Genomic DNA, 25,025 nt, shown 5'->3' with positions numbered 1-25,025 from the left:
CCCACAAGTTGTGTAGTTCATTTTCAATGTAGTGTCAAGTGAGTGCACTGCTGCATTTGTTCACCCTTTGGGCTTTATTTTTAATAGAAACTTCTTCCCTGCCCCCCACTCTCACGTTTGTGATGCTGAGTGTCTTAGAAATGAAACTTCCTTGCTGTCTTGTTAGTTTATAAATTCAATTTGCCCTTTGAGAACAACCTGAATTGTAGTCTAGTGCCATCTTTTATATGCTGATTATTAGGGTTCTTTTTGTTATATTTTAATTGTTCAATGAAGTAGGAAGCCTATGTAATTTTACTATCAGTAGTACTAATAATAGTTAATAAGAGAAAATGTTTATTGAACATCGTATGCCAGGCACTATGGCAAATGCTCAATGGTTAACAATATCTCTCACAGCATTCCATTGGTTGAGATACTGTTATTTGCATTTTTAATTATTATTATTTTTTGCCAATCCTGGGCCTTGGACTCGGGGCCTGAGCACTGTCCCTGGCTTCTCTTTGCTCAGGCACTCTTGCCACTAGGCCATATTCCCAGCCTGTTATTTGCATTTAAACAAGGACAACCAAGCTGCCACGCTCACTAATCTACTGTATATTAGGCAACTAGTAAATGGTAGAACTGACACTGAAGTTTTAAACAGCGAACCCAAACTCCAGCAGTTTCATTTGTCAGTTCAGGCTACTTGCCCCTCTGAACCAAATAAGGAGACATGATGAAGGGCAGAAAGATTACATGGCATGAGTATGCTGTGGGAAGATAGCACATGGCCCATCATCATCTGTTGTAGGGTTGATAGAGAATTAGGGGCAGGAGGAGAGAGGCATGCACAATTATTAAACAATTCTGGTCAAAGTATGACTTGGTTGATCTATTTCAGCCTTGCTTTGGTTATGGGTTCTGGAGTATTTATTGATCTAGTTATAATTGACTGTGCTGTCTAGTAGATGGTCTGTCCTGACAGGATCTAATGTTCCTTAGGGGTAGTTTCAGTCCCTTGTCATAAAGATGTTATTGATTAGTCCTGTCCTTCTCAGATTCCATGGCTTAGAGACACATACAGACTGGAGGGAGGAATGCCAAGTGTTTCTCTTGTTTGTAGTTACTGAATAGGCCCAGTAAAAGCAGCCTGCATACACTGTTTTCTGAATCAAGATTCAAACCAGGTTGTCTCCCTCAAGAGCTTGCCTTCTTTCTTATCCATTACTCTGGAAATGAAGATATATATATATATACACATATTAATGTCCTGGTTTACAGTAGTATTAATTTCCTATTGGTATATCACTAACAGAGTCATAAACTCAGGTAGTTGTTTTTAGTCCAGAAAACTTTCAATTGTGTGATTTTGCAAGTCATAGAAATGGAAACATTCAGTAAGTGATTTTGATGATTTCCGTCCCTTCTGTGTTCCTCCTGTGGGAGTTGGCGTGGAGATGCCAATGACGGTACTGGACAAGGATCAAAGGGAGCAAACCTAAGGGAGAGAGTGATGCCGGGGCCAGGTGATGGAATTTACTCCCGGATGATGAAAATCCAGAACCTAGGAAGTCTAAATTTGGCTCGCGAGGATTGCTAGCTTATGATGCCGGGAGGAATATTCAACTGCTAGAGAAAACGGAAGCTTCTTGCCCTATTAGGTTGAATACAGGCTGGTATTACCCTCTCTTCCCCCCGCCCCCATTCTCTCATCCCTCCCTTCTTCCTTCTCTCTCTCCCCAGCCATATGTGAGGGGTTAAGACTGAATTTAAGTTCAAATATTAGTGCAAATGTCACTGGGTGTGAACAAGAGTCCATCTCTTCAAATAGGTAGTCGTTTTCTAAAGATGTAGTTTCTCTTTCTCTTGTCTAGAACTGAAAGGTTTTGCTCATGGCTGAAAGTCAATACCCTTGTTGATGCTGATAAAGTTACCATTTGCGTTTACGCAAATCAAAGAGAAGAACGTTGTTTCCCTGCAGTGTTGGACTTCTGCTCCGATTCTTAGCGCGGTGACGGGTTATTTATGAGGTCGTGGGCTTTGGGTGGAAGGCTGTCGTTTGAAAGGCAGAGGCACGAGGTTTCAAGTCAGTCACATGAAGTTATTGTAAGAGCAACAAAAGCAGAAGGCAGAGGCTCTCCTTCTTAATCACGTTTGTTAATAAAGTAAAGTAAAACTGGCGTTAAAACAAACCAACCCGCAAACCTTCAGAATCCTCTACAAAAGGGGTCGGCGAGGGCTGGCTGAGCCAGACCGGGGTCGGGCCTAGGGTAGGTCAACAGGCCCGAGAGGGCGGTTTGTGGGCGCGCACACGCACGCACACGCGCGCACACACGCACACGCGCACACACGCACACGCAGAGCCGAAGCTCCCCCTCCAACCTCCTCTCCTGGGGCGGTGGCCGTGTCCGCTCACCTCAGGGTGAGGACAGACAACCTTGACCTAACGCAGGGGTCTCCGGCCTCCGGCCCCCGTGAAGGGCTGCGGGGACGTGGAGGGGGGCAGGGCTCCGGTGCGGGTGCGCCCCGCCCCGCGCCCCGCCAGTCGCCGCTCAGTGCGCCGTCGCGGCGGCGCTCACGGAGGGCAAACTTTCTCTCACGAGGGATGACCGCACCTGCAGACCGAGCCCGCTTTCGAAACCGGGCCGGGCGAGTCTCACAGACTGTCCTGCCCGGGCTGGCTTCGAACCTCGGGCCTCGGATCCCAGCCTCCTGAGTAGCTGGGATGGCAGGCGCGACCCACCTCTGACTGAGGCGCCGGGTGGACCGAAGAGGACCGGAACCCTCGGGTTAGGTCCACCCAGTCCGCAGTTAAATCCCTCCCCCTTTTCCTCCGGCGCCGCGTTGTTGTCACGGCAACGGTGGGCGGTCCCCGCCGGGCGTTCCAGTCGGCGGAAATGGGACAAAAAGAGTACACGTCTCCAGCTCATTAACATAAGCTTTGCCCGTCGCGAGCGCGGCTCCCGGGGGGGGGGGGGTGGGTGCTGTGTGGATTCAGTCTGCGCCTGCGCATTCGTTGCCACGCCCCTTCGCCTGCCTCTGCGCCTGCGCAGTGTGGCGCGCCGGGGAGGGCGGACCCGCGGACCCGGAGGTGCGCCTGCGCGCTCGCTCCTGCCGCGGTGGCCGACGCGTGTGGCCGGAGTCTCCCGCGAGCAGTCATGTCGGCGTCGGTGGTGTCGGTCATCTCGCGGTTCCTGGAGGAGTACCTGAGCTCCACCCCACAGCGGCTGAAGCTGCTGGACGCCTATCTCCTGTACATCCTCCTGACCGGCGCGCTGCAGTTCGGCTACTGTCTCCTCGTGGGGACCTTCCCCTTCAACTCCTTCCTGTCGGGCTTCATCTCCTGCGTGGGGAGCTTCATCCTAGCGGGTAACCACTCGGCGCGCGGTCGGCCGGGCGCGCCCCTTCCCCGCGCCCGGCGCTGCTGGCTTCCGGCGGGCGGCGCCTTCCGGGGGCTGGCCCGCTCGTTACCAGGGGGGTCGCGCCCGGGGGCTGGGGTCCCGGGGCGCCTGGAAACGGCCTCACTTCCAGCAGCCAGGTAGCTTTGCCACAGCTTCAAAGTTGGTGGTCGCTGCCTCCTCCCTCGTTGGTGGTTGTCGTCGACTCTTCCTCTCCCCGCCGCCCCCCTTGTCCTCTTCCCCCCTTCAAACATGTAGGTTTTTAAAGAAATAGAAGTCTTGGTTGGGCACCCCGGTTCATGCCTACAATCCTAACTATTGAGGAGGCTGAGATTGGAGGATTGCTGTTCAAAGCCAGCCCAAGCGGGAAAGCTTTGGAGACTTCTACCGCCAATTAACTTAAAAACAACAACAAGGCCCGAAGTGGAGCAGTGGCTCAAGCGGTAGAACACTAGCCTCAAGCAAAAAAGGTCTGGAACGGTATCCAGGCCCCGAGTTCAACCCATAGGACCTGCACACACACACGGTATTGGAACTGAAGGCATGGCTTGAGTGGTAGAGCACCATCTTGAGAGAAAAAGCAAGTTCAAGCCCCAGTACCAGCACCAAAAAGAAAAAAAAAAAAAAGAGGAGGTCTTATCCTAAAAAAAAAAAAGAGGAGGTCTTATCCTACCTGTAATCCTACCTACTCAGGAAGCTGAGATGTAAGGTTCCTGGTTTGAATCCAGTATGGGAAGACAAATCTAAGAAACTATTATCTTCAGTTAATCATCAAAAAGCTGCAAGTTGAAGTGTGGCTCAAGTGGTAGAGCACCAGCTTTGAGCAAAAAAGCTAACCGGGAGCTCCATGATCTTGAGTTCAAGTCCCAGTACAGGCACAAAATAACAAAATTACCTTGGCTTCATTATCCTCTAGGGTTTCAGATGGCTTTTCAAAACTACATGGAAAGAAGTGGTTTTCTGAAGAATGACATAGACTAGTTATAGATTAGTGTGATGAAGGAGGTTTTTTTTTTTTTTTTTTGCCAGTCCTGGGGCTTGGACTCAGGGCCTGAGCACTGTCCCTGGCTTCTTTTTGCTCAAGGCTAGCTAGCACTCTGCCACTTGAGCCACAGCGCCACTTCTGGCCATTTTCTGTATATGTGGTGCTGGGGAATCGAACCCAGGGCCTCATGTATATGAGGCAGGCACTCTTGCCACTAGGCCATATCCCCAGCCCGGTTTGTTTTTTTTTGAAGAGCAGATGACTTGTTTATGCTAAGTCCTGTCTTTGAACTTGTTGAGGCTAAATTCAGTTGGCAGACTTCCCTCCAATGCGCACTGTTAGATGGCTTGTTTAGTTACTGAGTGCCTGAATAAAAAGGTTGGTTTGGAGATTGAGAGTTCCAAATCTGCTAGATAACAGGTAATAAATAGGGCCATAGAAATAAAAGTGATTTGAGGCAGAGGAAGAATTCCTGACAATTCATTGTTGCCATAAGGAAATTATGTTGGAGGAATTTGAGGATGGTGGTATTTTGAGTGCCAGGCCAAAGAATTTAGTTTGTAGCTAAAAGATAGAATCTGAGACATCTTAAAATACTTTTTTTTTGAGTATGTAGGATGAGTTGGAGGGATGGAAGGATTACGTTCTTTGGTCTGTTTCCTTCAATTTCTTTTCAGCAATCAATTCTGTTTCCTCTGTGAGTGTTAGTTTAACATACGCTCTTTGTAAATTGATCAGTATATTTTAAACTAATGTAGGGTGCTGCCCCCATCCTTTTAAAAAGCTGGTATTTGGGCCCAGGGGTATGAAGATGGTTTGTTTTTTCCTGTTCTCTCATGTTTGGGAGACATGATTTCAGGAGCTAGAGGTAGAAAATGGTTATGGAAGGATATATTTGAAGGGGCAGATCAACAGTATATATAGTAGGCTTTGGAGACAGAGTCTCACTGTGTAACCCAGGCTGGACTTGAATTCTCCATTTTCCTGCTTTCTCCTCCAAATGGTAGGATTGTAGACAGGCCTGTGTCACCATATCTAGCTAGTATAGTGGTCTTTTTTTTTTTTTTTTAAAAAAAAACAACAACAAACAACGGCCTCAGAAGTAGAACATCTTTCTTCTAGACAGGTTTCCAACATCTCCATCAGCTGACTTATCTTATGGTTAGCTATCACTAGAGGAGGACATTATCCCTTAGTTTAGAGCAAATTCAAGTTTTGGCAGCTTTTTACTTTTTTTTTTAATACCTAACTCAAAGCTCCTCTGTTTCAAGTGAAAAATAGTAAGACTGTCATTAAAATGAGCTTAGCTAAAATAAATCTAGCTACTACTACTCAAATCATGTTCTCAGGCCATGGAATCCCTATCTCCCCCCCCCCCCCCATCCCACCAGTAATACTTGATGCCTCCCATTTGCTAGTCAGGAGCTCTGTCAATTGAACCACAATCCTGTTCCTTTTAAATTAAAAAAATTCATTTTTATTTTTGTTGGTTGTGGGGCTTGATCTCTGGGCCTGGATGCTGTCCTTGACCACAGTGCCACACTTCCTAAGTCATTTTTCCAAGAGGGTCTCTGTTTTTGCTTGGGTGCCAGCCTTAAACTGCTCTCCTCTATCTATATGTCCTGAGTAGCTGGAGTCACAGGTGTGTGCTACCATGCCTGGCTTGGGATAGGGTCTTGCTAGCTCTTTGCTAGGGCTGGCCTGACCCATGTTTCTCCTGATCACTGTCAGTAGCTGGGAATATAGGTGTGTACTTCTATACCCAGCCCTTGAAATGTTTTTAAGCCACTTTACAACTTTTGTTCTCTAATCTGTGAAATAATTTTGGCTTAAAAAAAGTTTTATTGACCTTAGTTTATAAACCCAAGAATGTTTTTAGTTTGCCTTCCAGTTGAAAGGCAAGAGGTCTAATCCAGAGTGCTTTCCATCGTAAAAACTTCCAGCATTTCTTTTGGAATTGTCTCCTGTAACGGCTATCCAGGATGTTAGAGTGCCATCTGTGTGTCTGCCCAATTACTAAACATCTTTATACTCATTCCTACTTCATCCTGAGTGCCTCGGGCTCTTCGTATCTTATTTGGACTACTATAATCCCAACTGCCTTGCTGCCCCTGGAGTCTCTCCTAGTCCATGTTCCTCGGTGTTTGTAGAATGGATTTGACTTGCAAATCTGAAGGCACCACCCTCCCATTTGTCTATGGTTTCCAAAGTACAGTTACAATGCTTTTCTGGACACATAGATGTTTTCAAGATCTGGTTTTGCCATTATCTCCAGCCACGTCTCTTTTTTAAAATTTTTTTTTGTTTTTTGCCAGTCCTGGGCCTTGGACTCAGGGCCTGAGCACTGTCCCTGGCTTCCTTTTGCTCAAGGCTAGTGCTCTGCCACTTGAGCCACAGCACCACTTCTGGCTTTTTCTATATATGTGGTGCTAACGAGTTGAACCCTGGGCTTCATGCCTGCTAGGCAAACATTCTACCACTAGGCCACATTCCAAGCCCACTTCTGGCTTTTTCTGAGTAGTTTATTGGAGATAAGAATCTCATGGAGGGGCTGGGGATATGGCCTAGTGGCAAGAGTGCTTGCCTCGTATACATGAGGCCCTGGGTTCAATTCCCCAGCACCACATATACAGAAAATGGCCAGAAGTGGCGCTGTGGCTCAAGTGGCAGAGTGCTAGCCTTGAGCAAAAAGAAGCCAGGGACAGTGCTCAGGCCCTGAGTCCAAGCCCCAGGACTGGCCAAAAAAAAAAAAAAAAAAAAAAAAAAAGAATCTCATGGACTTTCCTCTCTGGGGTGGGCTTCGAACTGAGATCCTTAGCTCTCAGCCTTCTGAGTAGCTAGGATTACAGGCGTGAGCCACGGGCACCTGACCCTTATCTTTATTGGTGAATTTTACATTTGTATACCTTACAAGTGCTGCATTTTATCTTCAGTTTGGCCTGTCCCCCAGAATTCTAAATTGGTAAGTCCATTTCCAGCCTGACTTCTCCACTGGATGTCTACTGTCCCTTCAAATTAACATGTTCAAATGAAATCTTTTTTTTTTTTGGCCAGTCCTGGGCCTTGGACTCAGGGCCTGCGCACTGTCCCTGGCTTCTTTTTGCTCAAGGCTAGCACTCTGCCACTTGAGCCACTGCGCCACTTCTGGCCATTTTCTACATATGTGGTGCTGGGGAATCGAACTCAGGGCTTCATATATATGAGGCAAGCACTCTTGCCACTAGGCCATATTCCCAGCTCAAATGAAATCTTTAAGCCCAGCATTCTGCCTCTTTACCAGTCAGTACGTGGTATCAACACTGGTTGAGTTGTTGAAGCCAGATATTTCTGAGGTTTCCCGGATTCCATCATTTCTCTTGCCTCCCACAGCCATTTCTTTACAAGATTCATCTTCTCCAAATACAGCCAGTGTTTCCTCTATTATTTTTACTACCATTGTCCTGGGCACTTCAGCTATAAAGTAGTTCTTCTCTTTAGCCACTCTATAAAACGAAGCCATTTGTGTTAGCTAGTCAAACCTCTGTGGTCTTGTTCCGTTCCCCCTTCCCTGAGTGGGATTGGTCTTCTGACTCCTGGTAACAGCCATCTGCCTTGTTATACCTGGGCCATCAAGCCTACTTGGACTGGGCTGGGACTATGGCCTAGTGGCAAGAGTGCTTGCCTCATATACCTGAAGCCCTAGGTTCAATTCCTCAGCACCACATATATAGAAAAGGCCAGAAGTGGTGCTATGGCTCAAGTGGCAGAGTGCTAGTCTTGAGCAAAAAGAAGCCAGAAACGGTGCTCAGGCTCTGAGTCCAAGCCTCAGGACTGGCAAAAAAAAAGAAAAGACTACTCGGACTGGAGAAAATGCCCTGTCCTCAGGTCTTTACATGATTGGTTCTTTATCTTCTAAATGTTAGTCTCAAGTGTGTGTGTGTCCTGGGCCATGACTCTTAAGCTTTTGTGCTCAAGGCTAGTATGCTGCCACTTGAGCTAGGCTTTTTCAGTAGTTAATCAGAGATAAGAGTCTCGTAGACTTTTCTGCCTTGTCTGGCTTTGAATCTTTATCCTCAGATCTCAGCCTCCTCTGTTATTAGGATTGCAGGTGTGAGCCACCAGTACTCAGGTTAAGTAGCATTTTAAAAAAGAGGCCTTCTGTAAGTACCCAATAAACATAGTTTCCTGGTCACTCTGTATTATTTTCTTGTATCTTTTTCCATAGCTCTATCCCTACCTGATTATTTCCTTGTATAATATATAATATGTTTCTCTCCATTAACCTTACGAGTTCCTTCGGAGCCAGACTTGTCTTGTTCTGTGCCAGATTCCCAGCGCGTGGAGTGATACATGACTTATAGTAAATGCTCCATAAATATTTTGCTGAACGAATGGACATTTAAGGAGATAGATTAAATTAGAACTGCTAAAATGGATCAGGCTGCTTCAGGAGGCAGTGGATTTCCGTTTTTGGATGCAATAGGGGAGACATTTGTGGAGGAACTTTTAGAGCTGGCAAAGATCTTTACCTTTGTCATTCCCAGTGCATCTGACACTTTTGTCAGTAACAACAGCTCTGGGAGGCTGTGATTTTCTTCCCACAGATTTTGGAAATGGTGAGCAATCTACTTGGTGTACCCACTTCATTTTACTCCTTGAATATTTTATGTATCAGTGGGTACTGTTGGGCTCTGTAACTTCTAGTTTCTTCTTTTTCTTTTTTCTTTTTTGTCAGTTGTAGTGCTTGAACTCAGGTCCTGGATGCTGTCCCTAGGTTTTTTCCTGGTATCTGTAACTTCTGAGAACCTTTCTATGCTTGGGTAATTCGGATTCTTTCATTGTCATTGAAATAACTTGAATTACCATGATATGGGTAGCATCAATTCATGACTATTTACAATTTTTTCTTCTGGGGCCTGGGAATGTGGCTTAGTGGTAGAGTGCTTGCTAGTCCTGGGGCTTGAACTAAGAGCCTGAGCACTGTTCTTGGCTTCATTTTGCTCAAGGCTAGCACTTCCGTCCTTTTCTATATATGTGGTACTGAGGAATGAAACCTAAGGCTTCATGTATACAAAGCAAGCACTCTACCACTAGGCCATATTTCCAGCCCCTTGGCTGTATAAAAATATTTTTAGAGAGAGAAATATAGAATGAGATACTTCTTTCGACATTTTCAAAAGTAAGAGTGGGTAGCTTTACTGTCTGTCTCTGTCTATCTATATATACACACACACACTTTTTACTTGAATAAGAACACTTACCTTTTTGTTTTGTGTGTCTCTAGTGTAACTTAGAGATTTGGAATATTCCTTTTTTCCCTAGCATGCTATAAGAATGTTCTGTAAGATACAGTCTTCTGTCAAAAGGTGAAAACTTTAAATATTAATAGGTGTTGCCAGTTACTGCCCCAAATGGATGAAGGGATCTGGAGTTTCCACAGCAGGACTTTAATTGGATGCCCTTGCCTTTGTCGTGTCCCTTGTATTTTGAGGGGCTAGGTGCCTGAAAAGACAAGTGGTGTTTCCATAGTGTTTACATGTTCAAGCGTAATGAAAACCGTTGCTGTGGCAATGGACTCCAGAACTGACCTGAAAGTTTCTGAACCTAGATTTTAGTTCACTGTGATTTATTTGTTAGTGATGGAGTGGACGCTAGCCTGCCTGAAGCAAGTTGAGTTTTCCTAAGTAGTATAGTAATTGATGGTAGGCATAAAGGTGCTTGGGGAAAAGTACTCGTGGAGCTTCCCTTTCATCTGAGTGGTGACTTGCTAATGTACCATGCTAGAATCCTCACGCCAACATCCACATGGCAGTGGAGAATTCTCTGCCAAGAATGACACGTTAAGTGCCTTACCTTTTCTTTTTTTGTTGGTTGTGGGGCTTGAACTCTGGGCCTGGGCACTGTCCCTGAGCGCAAAGGTAGCGCTCTACCACTTGAGCCACAGTGACACTTTCGGTTTTCTGGTAGTTAATTGGAGACAAGGGTCTCACGGACTTTCCTGCCTAGGCTGGCTTTGAACAGTGATCCTCAGATCTCAGCCTCCTGAGTAGCTAGGATTGCAGATGTGAGCCATTGGTGCCCAGCTCTGCCTTACTTTTTTGAGGCAAGTAAGTAGCTACTAGAGCTTTAAGTTAAAGCTAGTTTGTCTACAACTATGAGGTTCCCATGGGTGACAGTTCTAAGGTTTGCTGTCAATTATATGTACATTCTGCTAGAAAATATTTCATTTTTTTAAATGGTACTGGGGCTTGAGCTCAAGCTTGCCAAGTTGGTTCTTTGCCACTTGAACCACACCTCCAGCCTAACTTTTGGGTGATTATTTTGGAGATGGACTATAGCAAACTTTTTTGCCCTGACTGACCTCAAACTAGTCTTCCAGATCTCAGCCACCAGCATAGCTACTACAATTATAGGCTTGAGCCACCAGTGCCTGGCCCAGTAATTCACATGTTTTATAACTTTGTTTTATCATTCAGCACAATTCTTTTGTTGCTGCCCTCCATTTAGGTAAAACTAGAAACCTCTCAGGCAGGTAATAAGAGATTTCTTTTCTTTTTTTTTTTAATTAAAATTTTCTTCTCTGTTGGGATCAGCTTGGTAGAATCTACTTTGTTAGAGGCAGGTATTTTTTTTTTCTTTTTTTGCCAGTCCTGGGGCTTGAACTCAGGGCCTGAGCACTGTCCCTGGCTTCTTTCTGTTCAAGGCTAGCACTCTGCCACTTGAGCCATAGTGCCACTTAGGCTTTTTCTATATATGTGGTGCTGAGGAATCGAACCCAGGGCTTTTTATGTATATGAGATGAGCACTTTACCACTAGGCCATCTTTCCAGCCCCTCCCTTTTTTTTCTTTTTAAGATTTATTTGCATATATTAGTTGTACAGAGAGTTTTTATTATGACATTTCTATATGGGTATACAATATATCCCAATCAAACTCATCCCTTGTAAGCCTGTAGTTTTTGGTATAACTCTGAAAAGTCCTTTTTGTCCTTTTAGCTTTAATAGTTAAGAATGTGAAATTTAAGTGTATAACTTGATGACTTTTAAGTCTCCAGTCTAACCACTGTTCAAGTCTAGATATAGAATATCACCAAACCAAGCAAATGGCACATGCTTGTGATTCCTGGACTTGAGAAGCTGTATAGTGAGTTTAAGGCCAGCCTGGGCTACGTAGTGATACGCTGTCTCAAAAAGCAGATGAAAGAATAGTACTGGCAACCTAAAAGGCTCCCTGCATCTTTCCAGATACTTGTCTCCTCATGAAAAGTTAAAAAACCAAGTGCTTGGTTACACCTTGATTATAGCTGTAATCCTAGCTACTCAAGAGGCTGAGATCCGAGGATCACTGTTCAAAGCCAGCCCAGGCAGGAAAGTCTGTAAGACTCTTATCTCCAATTAACCACCAGAAAATGAGAAGTGGTGCTGTGGCTTAAAGTGAGAGCGCTAGCCTTGAGCTGAAGAGCTCAGGGACAGTGCTCAGGCTCAGAGTTCAAGCCCCATGACCCCTCCCCCCCAAAAAAAAGAGATTAAAAAACCAGTCCTAACTGCATTTATTCTGCCTAGTTTTAAGCTCTCTCTCTATGGAATTATATAGCAAGTATGTTTTATATTTGGATATGTTGTTCAACATATTTGTGGTATTTGTCTATATTATATATAGCAGGAGTTTCTTTCCATTGCTATATTCCATCGTTCACATATGCTGTGATTTATACTTTTTGCTGTTGACAGACCACTTAGATTGTTTCCATTGTGGGCTCTCCTGGGTATTATTCTTATCTGTGCCTTTTATGTGCATATGCATTCATGCCTGCCGGCGCAGAATTGTATAATAGGATGTGATGTTCATTAACAGTTGCATTTGTTTTATGCTTCTAGATAATGATTTTGTGTTTTTCTTTTTGTACAGTTTGCCTGAGAATACAGATCAACCCCCAGAACAAAGCTGATTTCCAAGGCATCTCCCCAGAGCGAGCCTTTGCTGATTTTCTCTTTGCCAGCACTATCCTGCACCTTGTTGTCATGAACTTTGTTGGCTGAATTGATCCCAGGAGACTGGAAGAAGGTAAGTTCTATAATGTTGACTTTAGGAAGAGAAATTAAACGGGGCTGGTTTTCATCGTGGTTGGCAGGGCTCCTATAGTGTTTTTTTAAGACATCTGCAAAATTTCCAGTGGTCTGCAAAGTATGCATTGATATCACCACGATTTATCAAGTGCTACTGCTTTTGTCCATTGTCTTCTCACTGTTCTACAAATCATTAAATTTACGGAAAGTAAAGGCCTGTCGTTAATGCATATTAATTTTTGTACTAGTAGCTGTGAAAGTAACTCACATTACTTATTCATTTATTTATGTAGTTGGGGTTTCAATTTAGTACCTCATGCTTGCCAGGCAAAGCATTCTTCACCCCTGACATGTGCCCCGAGTCCTCTTGCGTTAGATGTTTTTCAGGTAGTCCTGCATTATGCTCAGGCTGTCCTGGGCCATGTTCCTTCTGTTGATGTTCCCCAAAGAGCTGCATAACATGTGCATCGTACCCAGTTTTTACTCATTAATCATCTTTTTGCCTACACTGGTCTTGAACTTCAGTATTCCTGGTTTTTACTCCCTAGTAGCTAGGATTATAGGCATGAGCTATCATGCCCAAGTACATATTTATTGATTTATTTTTGAGACAAGGTTTCATTGTGTGGTCTGGGCTGGCCTCTTTTTTTTTTTTTTTTTTTTTTTGGGCCAGTCCTGGGGCTTGGACTCAGGGCCTGAGCACTGTCCCTGGCTTCTTTTTGCTCAAGGCTAGCACTCTGCCTCTTGAGCCACAGCGCCACTTCTGGCCATTTTCCATATATGTGGTGCTGGGGAATCGAACCCAGGGCCTCATGTATATGAGGCAGGCACTCTTGCCACTAGGCCATATCCCCAGCCCTGGGCTGGCCTCTTTTATTTATTTATTTTTATTTATTTATTTATTTATTTTTTGGCCAGTCCTGGGGCTTGGACTCAGGGCCTGAGCACTGTCCCTGGCTTCTTCCCGCTCAAGGCTAGCACTCTGCCACTTGAGCCACAGCGCCGCTTCTGGCCGTTTTCTGTATATGTGGTGCTGGGGAATCGAACCTAGGGCCTCGTGTATCCGAGGCAGGCACTCTTGCCACTAGGCTATATCCCCAGCAAGGGCTGGCCTCTTTTAATCCTACCTAGCCTCCCTCCCAAGTACGGAGACTACAGATATGCACCCAGAGATTTTTTTTTTCTTTTGGTATCTGTTCTAGGGCTTGAACTCAGGGACTAGCTACTGCCCTGAGCTTTGTTGCTCAAGGATGGTGCTCTACCACTTCAGCCTCAGCTCCATTTCTGGCTTTTTGGTGGTTAATTGGAGAAAAGAATCTCAGGGACTTTCTTGCCTGGTCTTGGCTTTGAACTGTGATCCTGAGATCTCAGAGCCACATGAGTAGCTCATGTTAGAGGTGGTAGCCACCAGTTCCTGGCTGCCAGAGATTTTAAAGGCACGCATCTAAAGGGATTTAGATTTGCAGTTGGTGACTCCCACCCCCCAGTTTTGTTCTCTGATAACTAAATGCGGGCCATTGCCTTCATGGCATCCAGGGTAGCACTTCCTCCTGACAGGCATTGAGTCACTAAATGTGGGCTGAATAAATGAGCTATTAGCTGGCCTGTGTCCTAAACAAAAACAAAGGGAGAAGTTGGGTTAACTTGGGAGAAGACTTTGAAAAACACAATTTATCATGCCTTTTGGCTCTTAGGTTTGGCTTGAACCAAACTCTAATATAGAGTCCTAGTAGAAAAGTAGAAGTGGAGCTGGGCTATTTTGATTGACAGGAATGGAAAAGCCTTCTGCTCTGCTCTCCTTTGTGGGTGGTTTGTCCTCCTTCCCAAGCGGAGTCCTTGGGCACTGGGTATTTTCTAAGCCATGAGTCAACACTGTTATTTTAGGTGAGAAAACATTTTGTGCCCTCGGCCCAGCAGTGCCCTCGACCCAGGAATTAAGCAGGTAGTTGCTCATGAAGCTCTTGCTTTTACATTCTTGTCTTTGCACTACAAAATTTGCTGTTGCTTTTAACCAGGTGATAAGAAAAGAGACTCTTAGGAAGAAACGTCTTGTTTTTTTCTTGGGGGTGATGGTGGTGGTGGTATTCTAGGACCAGTCTCTTTCTCTGTTGGCAAAGCTATTTTTTTTCATATTGGTCAGCAGAAATCTAACTCAAGAGTTAGAGCAGTCATGTGTAAAATGCATGCAGTAATGTGATAAGGACTATAATTCATCTTGTGGTATGGATTAGTCACTTATTTATAATGCTACATAAATCTGTTCCTTTGGGCTGGGAATATGGCCTAGTGGCAAGAGCGCTTGCCTTGTATACTTGAAGCCCTGGGTTTGATTCCTCAGCACCACATATATGGGAAACGGCCAGAAGTGGCGCTGTGGCTCAAGTGGCAGAGTGCTGGCCTTGAGCAAAAGGAAGCCAGGGACAGTGCTCAGGCCCTGAGTCCAAGCACCAGGACTGGCAAAAAAAAAATAAATAAATAAAAATAAAAAATAAATCTGTTCCTTTGATACAATGTCTCAAAAACAGTTGGTATTAATTCAGGTAAGATTTTGCTTTTTGGTAATGGTAAGTTGGCAGAGATGGTTTATTTCATTGACTTTTTTTTGAAAACCACGCCATTCTATTATCTAACATACTTAACTCCTTGTAGACCTTATTTCTTGTTCAACTTGTTACCTCCTCCCTCATTTTCCCCCCTCCCTCTTTTTCTCTACCCCCCATGAGTTGTACAGTTGGTTTATACCAAATGGTTATGTAAGTATTGCTTTTGGAGTCATTTGTCATTTTATCCTTTGTCTCTCGATTTTGGTATTCCCTTTCTCTTTTCTAGTTCTGAGACACATATATACAGTATCCAGGGTACTGACATCAGATACAGTGATAGTGGGGGTGAAACCACAGGAAGGGAATGCAAGAGGAAAAAAAAGGGTACGGTTTCACATGGCATGTTGAAAATAATTACAACAATGATATAACACTTGTTTCTATAACGTGGATTTCATTTCACTTAGCATCATCTTATGTGTTCATAAGGGCCTAGACATTGAGCTCTTGGGATCCTCTGCTGTGACTTGCCTAAACCTGTGCTAATTATTCCCTATGAGGGAAACCATAGAGTCCTTGTTTCTTTGGATCTGGCTCACTTCATTTAGTATAAGTTTTTCCATGTCCTTCCATTTCCTTATGAATTCCTCCTTCTTATTGGAACTGTCTTGGGATATGGGGGTGTCCTGTATGAATAAGGCACCATCTCTGCAGGGCAGAGCTTCTGTAAAGGGCACTGACAGGACACAGGAGCCAAGTAGCAGGGTTGTGTGGCCAGGCGGTCCACTCAGGTTTTATCCCTTATGTGTTACTGACCTTTGTTCCCATAGCTCAGAACTTAGGTTCACAATCTTGTGTGATGAGCTAGTTTGAAAGGGATTACAAATTTATTGCAGCATTCAACCAAAACCAGGACACCTGGCCAAATGGTCAGAAAAACAATTCTTTCTCAGCTGGAGCTCTACCACTTGAGCCACCCCCGGCCCCTAGAGAAACAATTATAACAGGATGTGGCTTAACTAAAATAGTTTCTTATAAGATAGTAAGCTACTCTTAAGAAGGCAGTGCTTATGTCCAGCAATCACTTTGACAGAAAAGATTCTAGCTCCTACAGTCTGTCCCTGTGTCTTTACCAGTCGGTGCCTAGTTACTGAAAATACAGAGAAAGGCAAGTGTGGTTCTTGCTTCTGAAGGGGAATAAGCTAGTAGGAGAGTGGACATGCATGTGTGGCAGTTAACAGACAACATGGTTAGAGCCTCGCCAGAGACCTCAACAAAGTGCTTGGAGAGATGGTCAGGAGTGCTGAGCCAGGTGGGAGCAGGGGCGGCCGGCGAGTCCCATGCCCAGTGGATGGCCACGCTCACCAGTTACCAGGTGAATGGAGGCAGTGGATAACCTTGAGTGCAGCCAGAGCTGACCCTCCAACCTCGGCCTTCCCCGTGCAGACATCCAGGGCCCTTGTTGGAGAGGCCCTGAGACTTCTGACTCCCTCCCGATAGCTGGACTTCTTTTTCTAGATGAGTCAGGAAGGGACAGAGCTCGGGGAGACATCAAATCATGGGAAAGTATTTCCTGGGGCTGCTGTGATTGGAGGAGGGCTCTGCTGCACAGAGTTTAGTATTTCAAACTTATGACAAAAACAGTCCAAAAAAGCAGGCTCAGCAGAAACTGTACTACAGACCAAATTAACAACCGAGGGCCACCTGTTCAGCTGGGAATTATGGGCCCAATGTATAGCAAAGCCTTCCAATTCCAGATTGCAGTGTTAAATCATTCTATAGAAAGTAGTGGGTTCATGGAAAAATTCTCTGCGTGATTGCCCATGCATTTTCTACAGAGGTCCTGCTTTGACATATACTACTCTGTCCTGCTGTCGGACCTGTTAATACACATTTATTTGCCCCTTTCATATCTGCTTTTAACTCAGCTATATGCACAGTGTGCCAAAATGTTAGAGACACTTTCCAAGTGAGGGTATTTATTCCCTCTTTTTTTTTTTTTTTTGCCAGTCCTGGGCCTTGGACTCAGGGTCTGAGCACTGTCCCTGGCTTCTTTGTGCTCAAGGCTAGCACTCTGCCACTTGAGCCACAGCGCCACTTCTGGCCGTTTTCTGTATACGTGGTGCTGGGGAATCGAACCTAGGGCTTCATGTATGGGAGGCAAGCTCTCTTGCCACTAGGCCATATCCCCAGTTCTATTTATTCCCTCTTAAGGAAGTAAAATAAAACAGATTGAACATTTTCAGTATTTTCCAACTGAGAGTTGGGTATAATAAACAAACATCTATAGTGTAGCTAATCTTGCATGAATTTGAGGGTGACATTTAAAACCATCAGCTGTGCTGGAAAAGGCAGATCAAAAGAAAATGGCATTGAGCTAAAAAACGCAATGTAGTCTAGGGGAAGGAAGTAAAAAAAGGTAACAGACATTCAGTGCTCACTTTGCCATATGTATGTCTTGTTGTAGATCTCATTTTTTATTTTCAAAATTAACTTCTTAAGGCTAGGCTTGTATTCCCACTTACTGATTAGATATTGATGTTCAGGGAGCTTTGTCCAGAAATCTTGCCATCAGTAAGTCTGATGTGATAATTTAGTCTGATTTCTGCCATAACTTATTATGCCCGATTTTTGTTCAAGGTTGTTTACCATATATAGTACTTCCCAATTGCTGAGTTCAGAAAGTACATGTCAGGGTAATACAACTGGGTGTGGTGGTTACATGCCTATAATGGTGCAGCAGGTGGAGGTTGAGGCAAGAGGATTGATTGTTTGTCAGCCTGGCTTGTATAATGAGACTTGTCTCAAAAAAGGAAAAGAAAAAGAAAATACCACAGTATTTTATTTGTCATTGCCTGCCTGCCTGCCTGCCTGCCTGCCTCCCTCTCTCCCTCCCTCCCTTCCTTTTTTTTTTTTTTTTCAATCAGTTGTGGGGCTTGATCTCAGGGCCTGGGTGCTGTCCCTCAGCTCTTTGCTCAAGGCTAATGCTCTACCACTTTGAGCCACATCACCACTTCCGGTTTTTGAGTGGTTAAGTGGAGATAAGAGTTTCATGGGGACTTTTCTGCCCCGGCTGGCTGTAAGGCGCAATCCTCAGATCCCAGCCACAATTCTCAGATCTCAGCCTCCTAAGTAGCTAGGATTACAGGCATGAGCCACTAGCATCCAGCTCTTCCTTCTTTCCTTTTATTATAACAATTAAAAAAAAGAAAAGTATAAGCTGGGTGCTGGGCAGCTCACACCTGTCATCCTATAACTCAGAAAGCTTAGATCTGAGGATTATGGTTTCAAGCCAGTCTGGGCAGGAAAGTCCAATAAACTACCCCCCCTCCAAAAAAAAAAAAAAGCCAGAAGTGGAGCTGTGGATCAAAGTGGTAGAACTCTAACCTTGAACAAAAATGCTCAGGGACAGTGCTCAGCCCTGAGTTGAGTTGAAGCCCCACAACTGGTATAAAAAAAGAAAAAAAACACCCCTTTATCCACTACCTTGAACAGATTGAACATAATAGCTGAAGTGCCTCCCCTCTGGGTCCCTCTGTAGTCTCCAATTCTTCCATAGCCTATAAGACTTGGACCTCATAATAATTTTGTTCAACTAGGATTAATATGTAGATGTATTCCAAACTTCAGACTTCAGTCTCCTGAAAACACAACTGATCAGGGCAGTTTGGAAAGTGACAGTAAAAGCAGTTGTATCTGTTTTAGCTTCACCGGATGGCGATACTGCTTATAGGGAGGCAAGAAGAGACTCAATATTTAAAAATTATCACAAAAACGAAAATGAAAAAGTAAAATACAGCCAGGGGGTGATCACGGTTCATGCCTGCAATCCTAGTGACTCAAGGAGCTGATTCTGAGGATGTTAGTTGGCTGGAAAGTCCATGAGACTTTTATCTCCATTTAACCACCAAAAAGCCAGAACTGGAACTGTAACTTAAGTGTTAAGAGTGCTAGGCTTGTGCAAAACAAAACAAAACAAAACAAAAAAACACAACAAAAAAACCCCAAACCAAAAACTCTTAGGAATAGCATTCAGGCTCAGAGTTCAAGCCCCAGGGCTAGCATCCAACAACAGCAACAAAAACGTAAAAATGCTTCTAACATGTTGTGAGCTCGGAGATGCCACACTTTCCTTTAATGATTATTTACTGTACTTAAGGTGAAAGGGAAGTTTTGAATGGATGTATGACACAGCGATTCAATAGATTGTTTTGTGTACTTTGTGCAGTTACTTCTTATTTGTTTTTCCATGTCTTCAAAATTCTTTTCAAAAGTTGTCAGCCAATGAAATTTCTGAAGGGAAATGAAGAAAAGAGGGACAGGGCAGCATTGGGTCACAGTTTGGCAATTAAAGTTCTTAACAACTGGTCAGGCACCAAGGCATAAATCAAGGCTGTAGTGTGCTAGTAGGCTTCTAAGGAGACTGCCATGCTAGTGCAAAAATTTTGTTAGTAATGCTTTGTATAAAATGAAGACATTCTCCCACTAGTGTTAAAAAATTCATGGTGTTTACTCCTTAGCTAGAGCAAGGAGGCTACAGGCTTGGGCAGACCATTTTAACTGTGACAAGCAGTGCTGTTTACAAACATGCAATTGTGTTGACTTTTCAATTCCTCAAAGTATAGTAATCTAGAGAATTACCCAGGAACAGAAATTCAGTGTTATTCTTTAGGCTCTGCTGCCACCTAGTGGATTGAACATTTCCTTGCTGAGAGTATATATTCTGAAACATAAAAGGAGTTTATGTTTCAGGGAAGAAACCCTAATCTTTCATGAGCCCTAGTTTCCTTTCAGTCATAGGAGGGCAGCAGAGGTTCAAGTGAATTTATATGCTCGGTCAAGGGCTGCTTTACATGTTGGTCGGAAGTAGGCAGTGTTGAGCTAGGAACAAAAGGGCACAGAACCTCTGTGTGGTCCAGGCTTTTGTTACACCGGAAGAGCTTGAGCTTGGCCTCGTCAGTTCAGATTTCTGCCTCCCTCCCTGCCTCCCTCCCTGCCTCCCTCCCTGCCTCCCTCCCTGCCTCCCTCCCTCCCTCCCTCCCTCCCTCCCTCCCTCCCTCCCTTCTTTTTTTTTTTTGGCCAGTCCTGGGGCCTTGGACTCAGGGCCTGAGCACTGTCCCTGGCTTCTTCTTGCTCAAGGCTAGCACTCTGCCACTTGAGCCACAGCGCCCCTTCTGGCCATTTTCTATGTATGTGGTGCTGGGGAATCGAACCCAGGGCCTCATGTATACGAGGCAAGCTCTCTCGCCACTGGCCATATCCCCAGCTCCCCTCCCTCCCTTCTTGATTGTCAGTTGAAGAGCTCCTTTTTTGGCTTATTTTAGCCCTCACTGGTTTTAGCAATGAGCTTCCATTGGCAGTAGCACTTACTTTTATTGATGGCAAATGTATTTAGTTATTTCACTTTTTTTTTTTTGACATTCTCACCTTATGTTAAGTTCAGCCACCAAGTAAGTTTTCCAAAGAGAAAAGTATCCTTTGTTTGTAGAAATTCTTCTGAGGTAGGCACAACATAAACTCATTTTCACCTTATTTCCTCCTGGCTGGAAAGTGGCACAAATTCTTGAGGTTTTAGTTTTGGAAACTTAAATCTGCCCATTTTGTTTGCTAAAAAACATAATTGATGCTGAGTGTTGGTGGCTCTTGCCTGTAACCCTAGTTACTCAGGAAGCTGAGATCTGAGGACCATGGCTCAAAGCCAGCCCAGTAGGAAAGTCCTTGGAACTCTTATCTCCAATTAATTACCAAAAAAATGGTGCTGTGGCTCAAGTGGTAGAGCACTAGCCTTGAGCACTAGCTTAAGGACAGTGCTCACACCCCGAGTTCAAGCTGCAGGACTGGCACCAAACAAACGGAAAGCCCATAATTGATGACTCCAATTGGTTGCTGAACTGTTTTTGAATTTGGTCCATTTGAAACTACCAAGAGAGCAAGACAGAATGTGAGAATGAATATCAAGATTTGTGTTTATGAATTTCATTGTTACCCTAACCCTTTGGTTTGTTTTCCCACCTTCCAGTTCTAATGACTTCTGCTCTTAAGTCACCCTGACCTGCTGGTCTGCACAGGCGCTTCCTCTCAGACTGTGAGGTCCACTGTGCAGGCCTCTGTCCCGCTTGTCACATTGGTAGGAAATTGTTCAAACCTAGTCCTCTTTCCCACTCTGAACTCTGAAAGTTCCCTAGGATAAAGACTTCAGGGTTTATCACAGGCCAGTTCCAGTATGTGTTAGCTGAGTGAGTATTCACATGAACAGAGTAAGAATACTCACCTGGAATAAGAAGCCAAGAAGACTCCCATGTTTGTGATGGGAAGGGCCTGGGAGGGCGAGGTAGAAGGCCTGCCCTGGAGACTGGGTTCTGTTAATTAGTTGAATGCACAAGAAAGCTTTTCTCAGAGACAACCCCCTGGCTGTACAGTGTGGGGTTTGGCTCAGCTCTTTTGCCAAATGTCTTGTAGTGGTTAACTTTCATTAATGTGGTTTAGGATGGTTTCTATGTTTGAGAAGGGGTGTGTGTGTGTGTGTGTGTGTGTTCAGTTGGCCTTTGCTTTTTTTTTCTGTAGTTGTTTCTCTTTATGAATATTTCCTTCATCCATTCACAGGAGGTAGGACATTAAAGTGTGACTATTGATTACGAAATACACAATAATTTTATAAGGCCTTTTATATATAAACATTTGTAAGTTATTTTTCTCCCATTGGTCATAGGGCTTGAACTCGGGGCCTGGGTACTGTCCCTGAGCTCTTTTGTTTGAGGCTAATGTTCTACACTTTGAGTCACAGTGCCACTTCCCATTTGTAAAATATTTTACAGTACTGCATTACCAGACTTCTGCATATATAGTTTTATATATACGTATATGTGTGTACATATGTATATTTATACACATGTATATCTTTGATCTTATATATATCTTTGTACATAGATCTTCCACATATACTTTTTTTCTGTGCTGGTCTTGGGGCTTGAACTCAAGGTCTGGCCACTGTCCCTGAGCTCTTTTTGCTCAAGGCTTGTGCTCTGCCATTTCAAACCATAGCTCCATTTCTGATTTCTGAGTGGTTAATTGGAGATAAGAGTCTTACAGAGACTTTTTTGCCTGGGCTGGCTTTGAACTGCAATCCTCAGATCTCAGCCTTTCTGAGTAGCTAGGATTACAGGTCTGAGCCACCAGTGCCTGGCTCAAATTTTTTTTTTTGCCAGTCCTGGGCCTTGGACTCAGGGCCTGAGCACTGTCCCTGGCTTCTCTTTGCTCAAGGCTAGCACTCTGCCACTTGAGCCACAGCGCCACTTCTGTTTTTTTTCCTATATATGTGATGTTGAGGAATCAAACCCAGGGCTTCATGTATACGAGGCGAGCACTCTACCACTAGGCTACATTCCCAGCCTGTGGCCCAAATTTTTGTGTTCTTTGAAGGACGTGGTTATTGAACATTTGAAATGTGATCGAGGAAGCAAAAATTTTATTTCCTTTAATTAAAATTAGTCACCCGATGCAAGCTCAGCTGTGTCACAGCTTGGCAGATTGGTCAGGCTGTTGTTTGTTTCTAAAACGAGGGGATTGCACTACTTGATGTCTGATGCGTCTTCTGTTTTCGGAGCTATATGATCTATGCCTTCTAAAATTATAGTGATTCTGATTGAGTTCTGATCTTGGAGTCTTTGTAGAATGGTATTTGATTTATACTTTTTCCAATTCTAGTTTTAATTGGGTGACCAGAACCTAAGCTGAGATGATTTGAGGAGAAATCAGCATGTGATCATATCTGTATAGTGCTAGTGCCTGGGTAGAGACGGTACTGGAGGAGAACACACACTGGAAATAGAAGTGACCCAATCTGGTATTATTATTTCTATCTTTGCAGAGAGTAATTCTTTTTCACAGTTCTTTGTGTTGCATCTTGTTTCAGACTATTAGAGTAGACTGATCAAATAGCACTGTGCTTTCTTGTCCAAAGGAAATAGACTGAAGAAGTCCTGCTAAGTTTTCTCAGTAGGTGCCTTCATTTTGCATGTCTCAGTAAAAGGGGATATTTTATTAGCTTCCCCAAACCTCTATCACTGGTTAACTCCTAAAGTCTTTCTTCTGGGCTGTTGCAATGTCCAATTTTGTTGAGCTAACGGTTCAAAGAATCCTAGGAGCTTTGCTTTTGGAATAGTGTCTGGTAATATATATTTTTGCCTTAAAAGAAAGGAGCAGATCTTTGTGAGTAGAGTTTTCTGAAAACCGTTGTCAGAGAGACTTACTCTCATGAGTCATTTTTGCCTGCCACATGGGTTGGCCTAGAGCCTTAGGTTTAAATGTTTTAGTATCATAAAATCTTGAAACTTTTGATGTAATTTGGGATTTCTTTTACAATTCTGAGTGTATCAAGGCATTGTTCAATGCAGTGGCCTTTAGTCCTTCCTCTCCTGTCAGAAACTGATGGCTATTAGAACTGATGTTAATACTGGTTCATAGTCCTTTGCTAAGCAAAGAGTTTTAAGAATAATAAATTCAGTGGAATGTACAGGTGAGTTTAATAGTCCTTTTTGTTTTTATTCAGCAATTTCTGATTTCTGGTTTTGCCCTTTACACATTTCTCACAATTCCTCTGACACAGAAATGTGCTGCAATTATGTAGCTTTTCTTTAAACACTTCAATGAAATAAAAGCATTTTGCCTGGAAGTCTAAAATCTTTCCTTTAAGCTCTGTTGCTAGAATATCTGTGTCACTTGTAACAATACACAGAGTTGGAGTGGCTCTCTTTTTCCTTACTGGGGTAGGTAGCCCAGTTCTGAAAGTTGATGTTTCTCAACCCTTTTCAAATCACAGCATACACAGCTTACACTGTTGTTTTTTTTTTTTTTATACCACACACTGGGAAAATTGGCTGCTAGAGTTGGAAATGATGGTGCCAGTTGGGCCAAGAGACCTATTTCTGGCCATCACCATGGGGAAATCCACTGGGTGAATTAAGGGCCTTTAGGGGTCTATGTAGGAAGGTGGTGCCGCAGCACAATTTAACCAACCCATTGTATTCAGCTCTGAGCAGTTATGTGGCTACTTCTCTTAGCTTCCATTTTCTCTCCAAAATAACTTGAATTCTGGGTCTGGGCGCTGTCCCTGGGCTCCTGTTGCTCAAGGCTAGCGCTCTACCACTTGAGCCACAGCGCCACTTCCAGCTTTTTCTGTGATTCATTGGAGATAAGAGTCTCACAGACTTTCCTTCCCAGGCTGACTTTGAACTGTGCTTGATCTTCATATCTCAGCCTCCTGAGTAGTAGAATAACAGGTGTGAGCCACCGACACTCAGCTCAAAATAACTATCTAGGATGAAAAAATAAAGTATTTTTTTTCTAAAAATTTAGACCCTTCGTTAAATATTAAGGGCTTTTCTTTCTTGAGTCCTCCTTCCTCTCCCCTCCCCCAAACTAGAAAGCAGTGCTTTTAAGCATTGTAGATCCAGAAAAGCTCTGGCGAGGGCCGAGCCCCTTTCCCTCCTTGGGCGGGCAGCCCAGGTCATCTAAAAGGCAGTGTTTCCCAGCCTTTTCTGTGGCATGTTTAGGTTGCAGCGAAGGTTCCTCACTGCCAGGCGAGGAGGGACCAGTCAAGCCCCGGAGCTCGGCAGTGCAGAGCTGGAGTTGAACCCCTGCTTCCTAGTTGCTAGTCATTCTTGTCATAGTAGGCTTGGAACTCAGGTTTGAACATTATTTTTATAGATTTTAGTTCTTTAGAATATCCTTCTGGCTCTTCTAACCTGGCTACAGTAATATCCTGAATTTCATGTAGCCCATAGCTGTCTCATGGGTTTAGAGTTTAGGTGGAAGGGTATGGGGCTTGGCATTTTATCTTTCTTTCTACTTCTTTCTTTCAGGTTCACTTTTTGATGTGCCCTGGATAAGAGTTCTCAAGAAGACAACTTGATGAACATGTGGAGTCTTCAGATTAGTTTTCATTACTGACTGGTTTGATGTGCTGGCAGAGAGCCTGGAGAAAGCACCATTGTAACGCACATTTACCTTGAGCTCTGTCTTCGCCTAAGTGGAACCTTTTACTTTCCGAATTAAAAACTCTATGCTACTCTT

At 44.0% G+C, this 25,025-nt stretch overlaps 1 protein-coding gene across 1 annotated transcript; it reads left to right on the top strand.

The window, feature by feature from the left end:
* Positions 1-3,057: 3,057 nt before the first annotated feature.
* Dad1 (defender against cell death 1) lies at positions 3,058-25,025 on the top strand. The gene is made up of 3 exons (XM_048362273.1): positions 3,058-3,351; positions 12,254-12,409; positions 24,815-25,025. Exons 1-2 carry the CDS (start codon positions 3,141-3,143, stop codon positions 12,382-12,384), a joined length of 342 nt encoding a protein of 113 aa, XP_048218230.1. The 5' UTR covers positions 3,058-3,140; the 3' UTR covers positions 12,385-12,409; positions 24,815-25,025.

Source organism: Perognathus longimembris, chromosome 14 (assembly GCF_023159225.1).
Source record: "Perognathus longimembris pacificus isolate PPM17 chromosome 14, ASM2315922v1, whole genome shotgun sequence".
NCBI classification, from domain to species: domain Eukaryota; kingdom Metazoa; phylum Chordata; class Mammalia; order Rodentia; family Heteromyidae; genus Perognathus; species Perognathus longimembris.
Note: the sequence above shows the minus strand (reverse complement) of the source record. Positions and strands in the feature narration are given on the sequence as shown.

What these genes read in the sequence shown, in the direction of transcription:
- Dad1 (XM_048362273.1), top strand. Translation starts at nt 3,141, where the DNA reads ATGTCGGCGTCGGTGGTGTCGGTCATCTCGCGGTTCCTGGAGGAGTAC. An exon ending in GGGGAGCTTCATCCTAGCGG is followed by an intron (nt 3,352 to 12,253) that starts GTAACCACTCGG and finishes CTTTTTGTACAG; the next exon opens with TTTGCCTGAGAATACAGATC.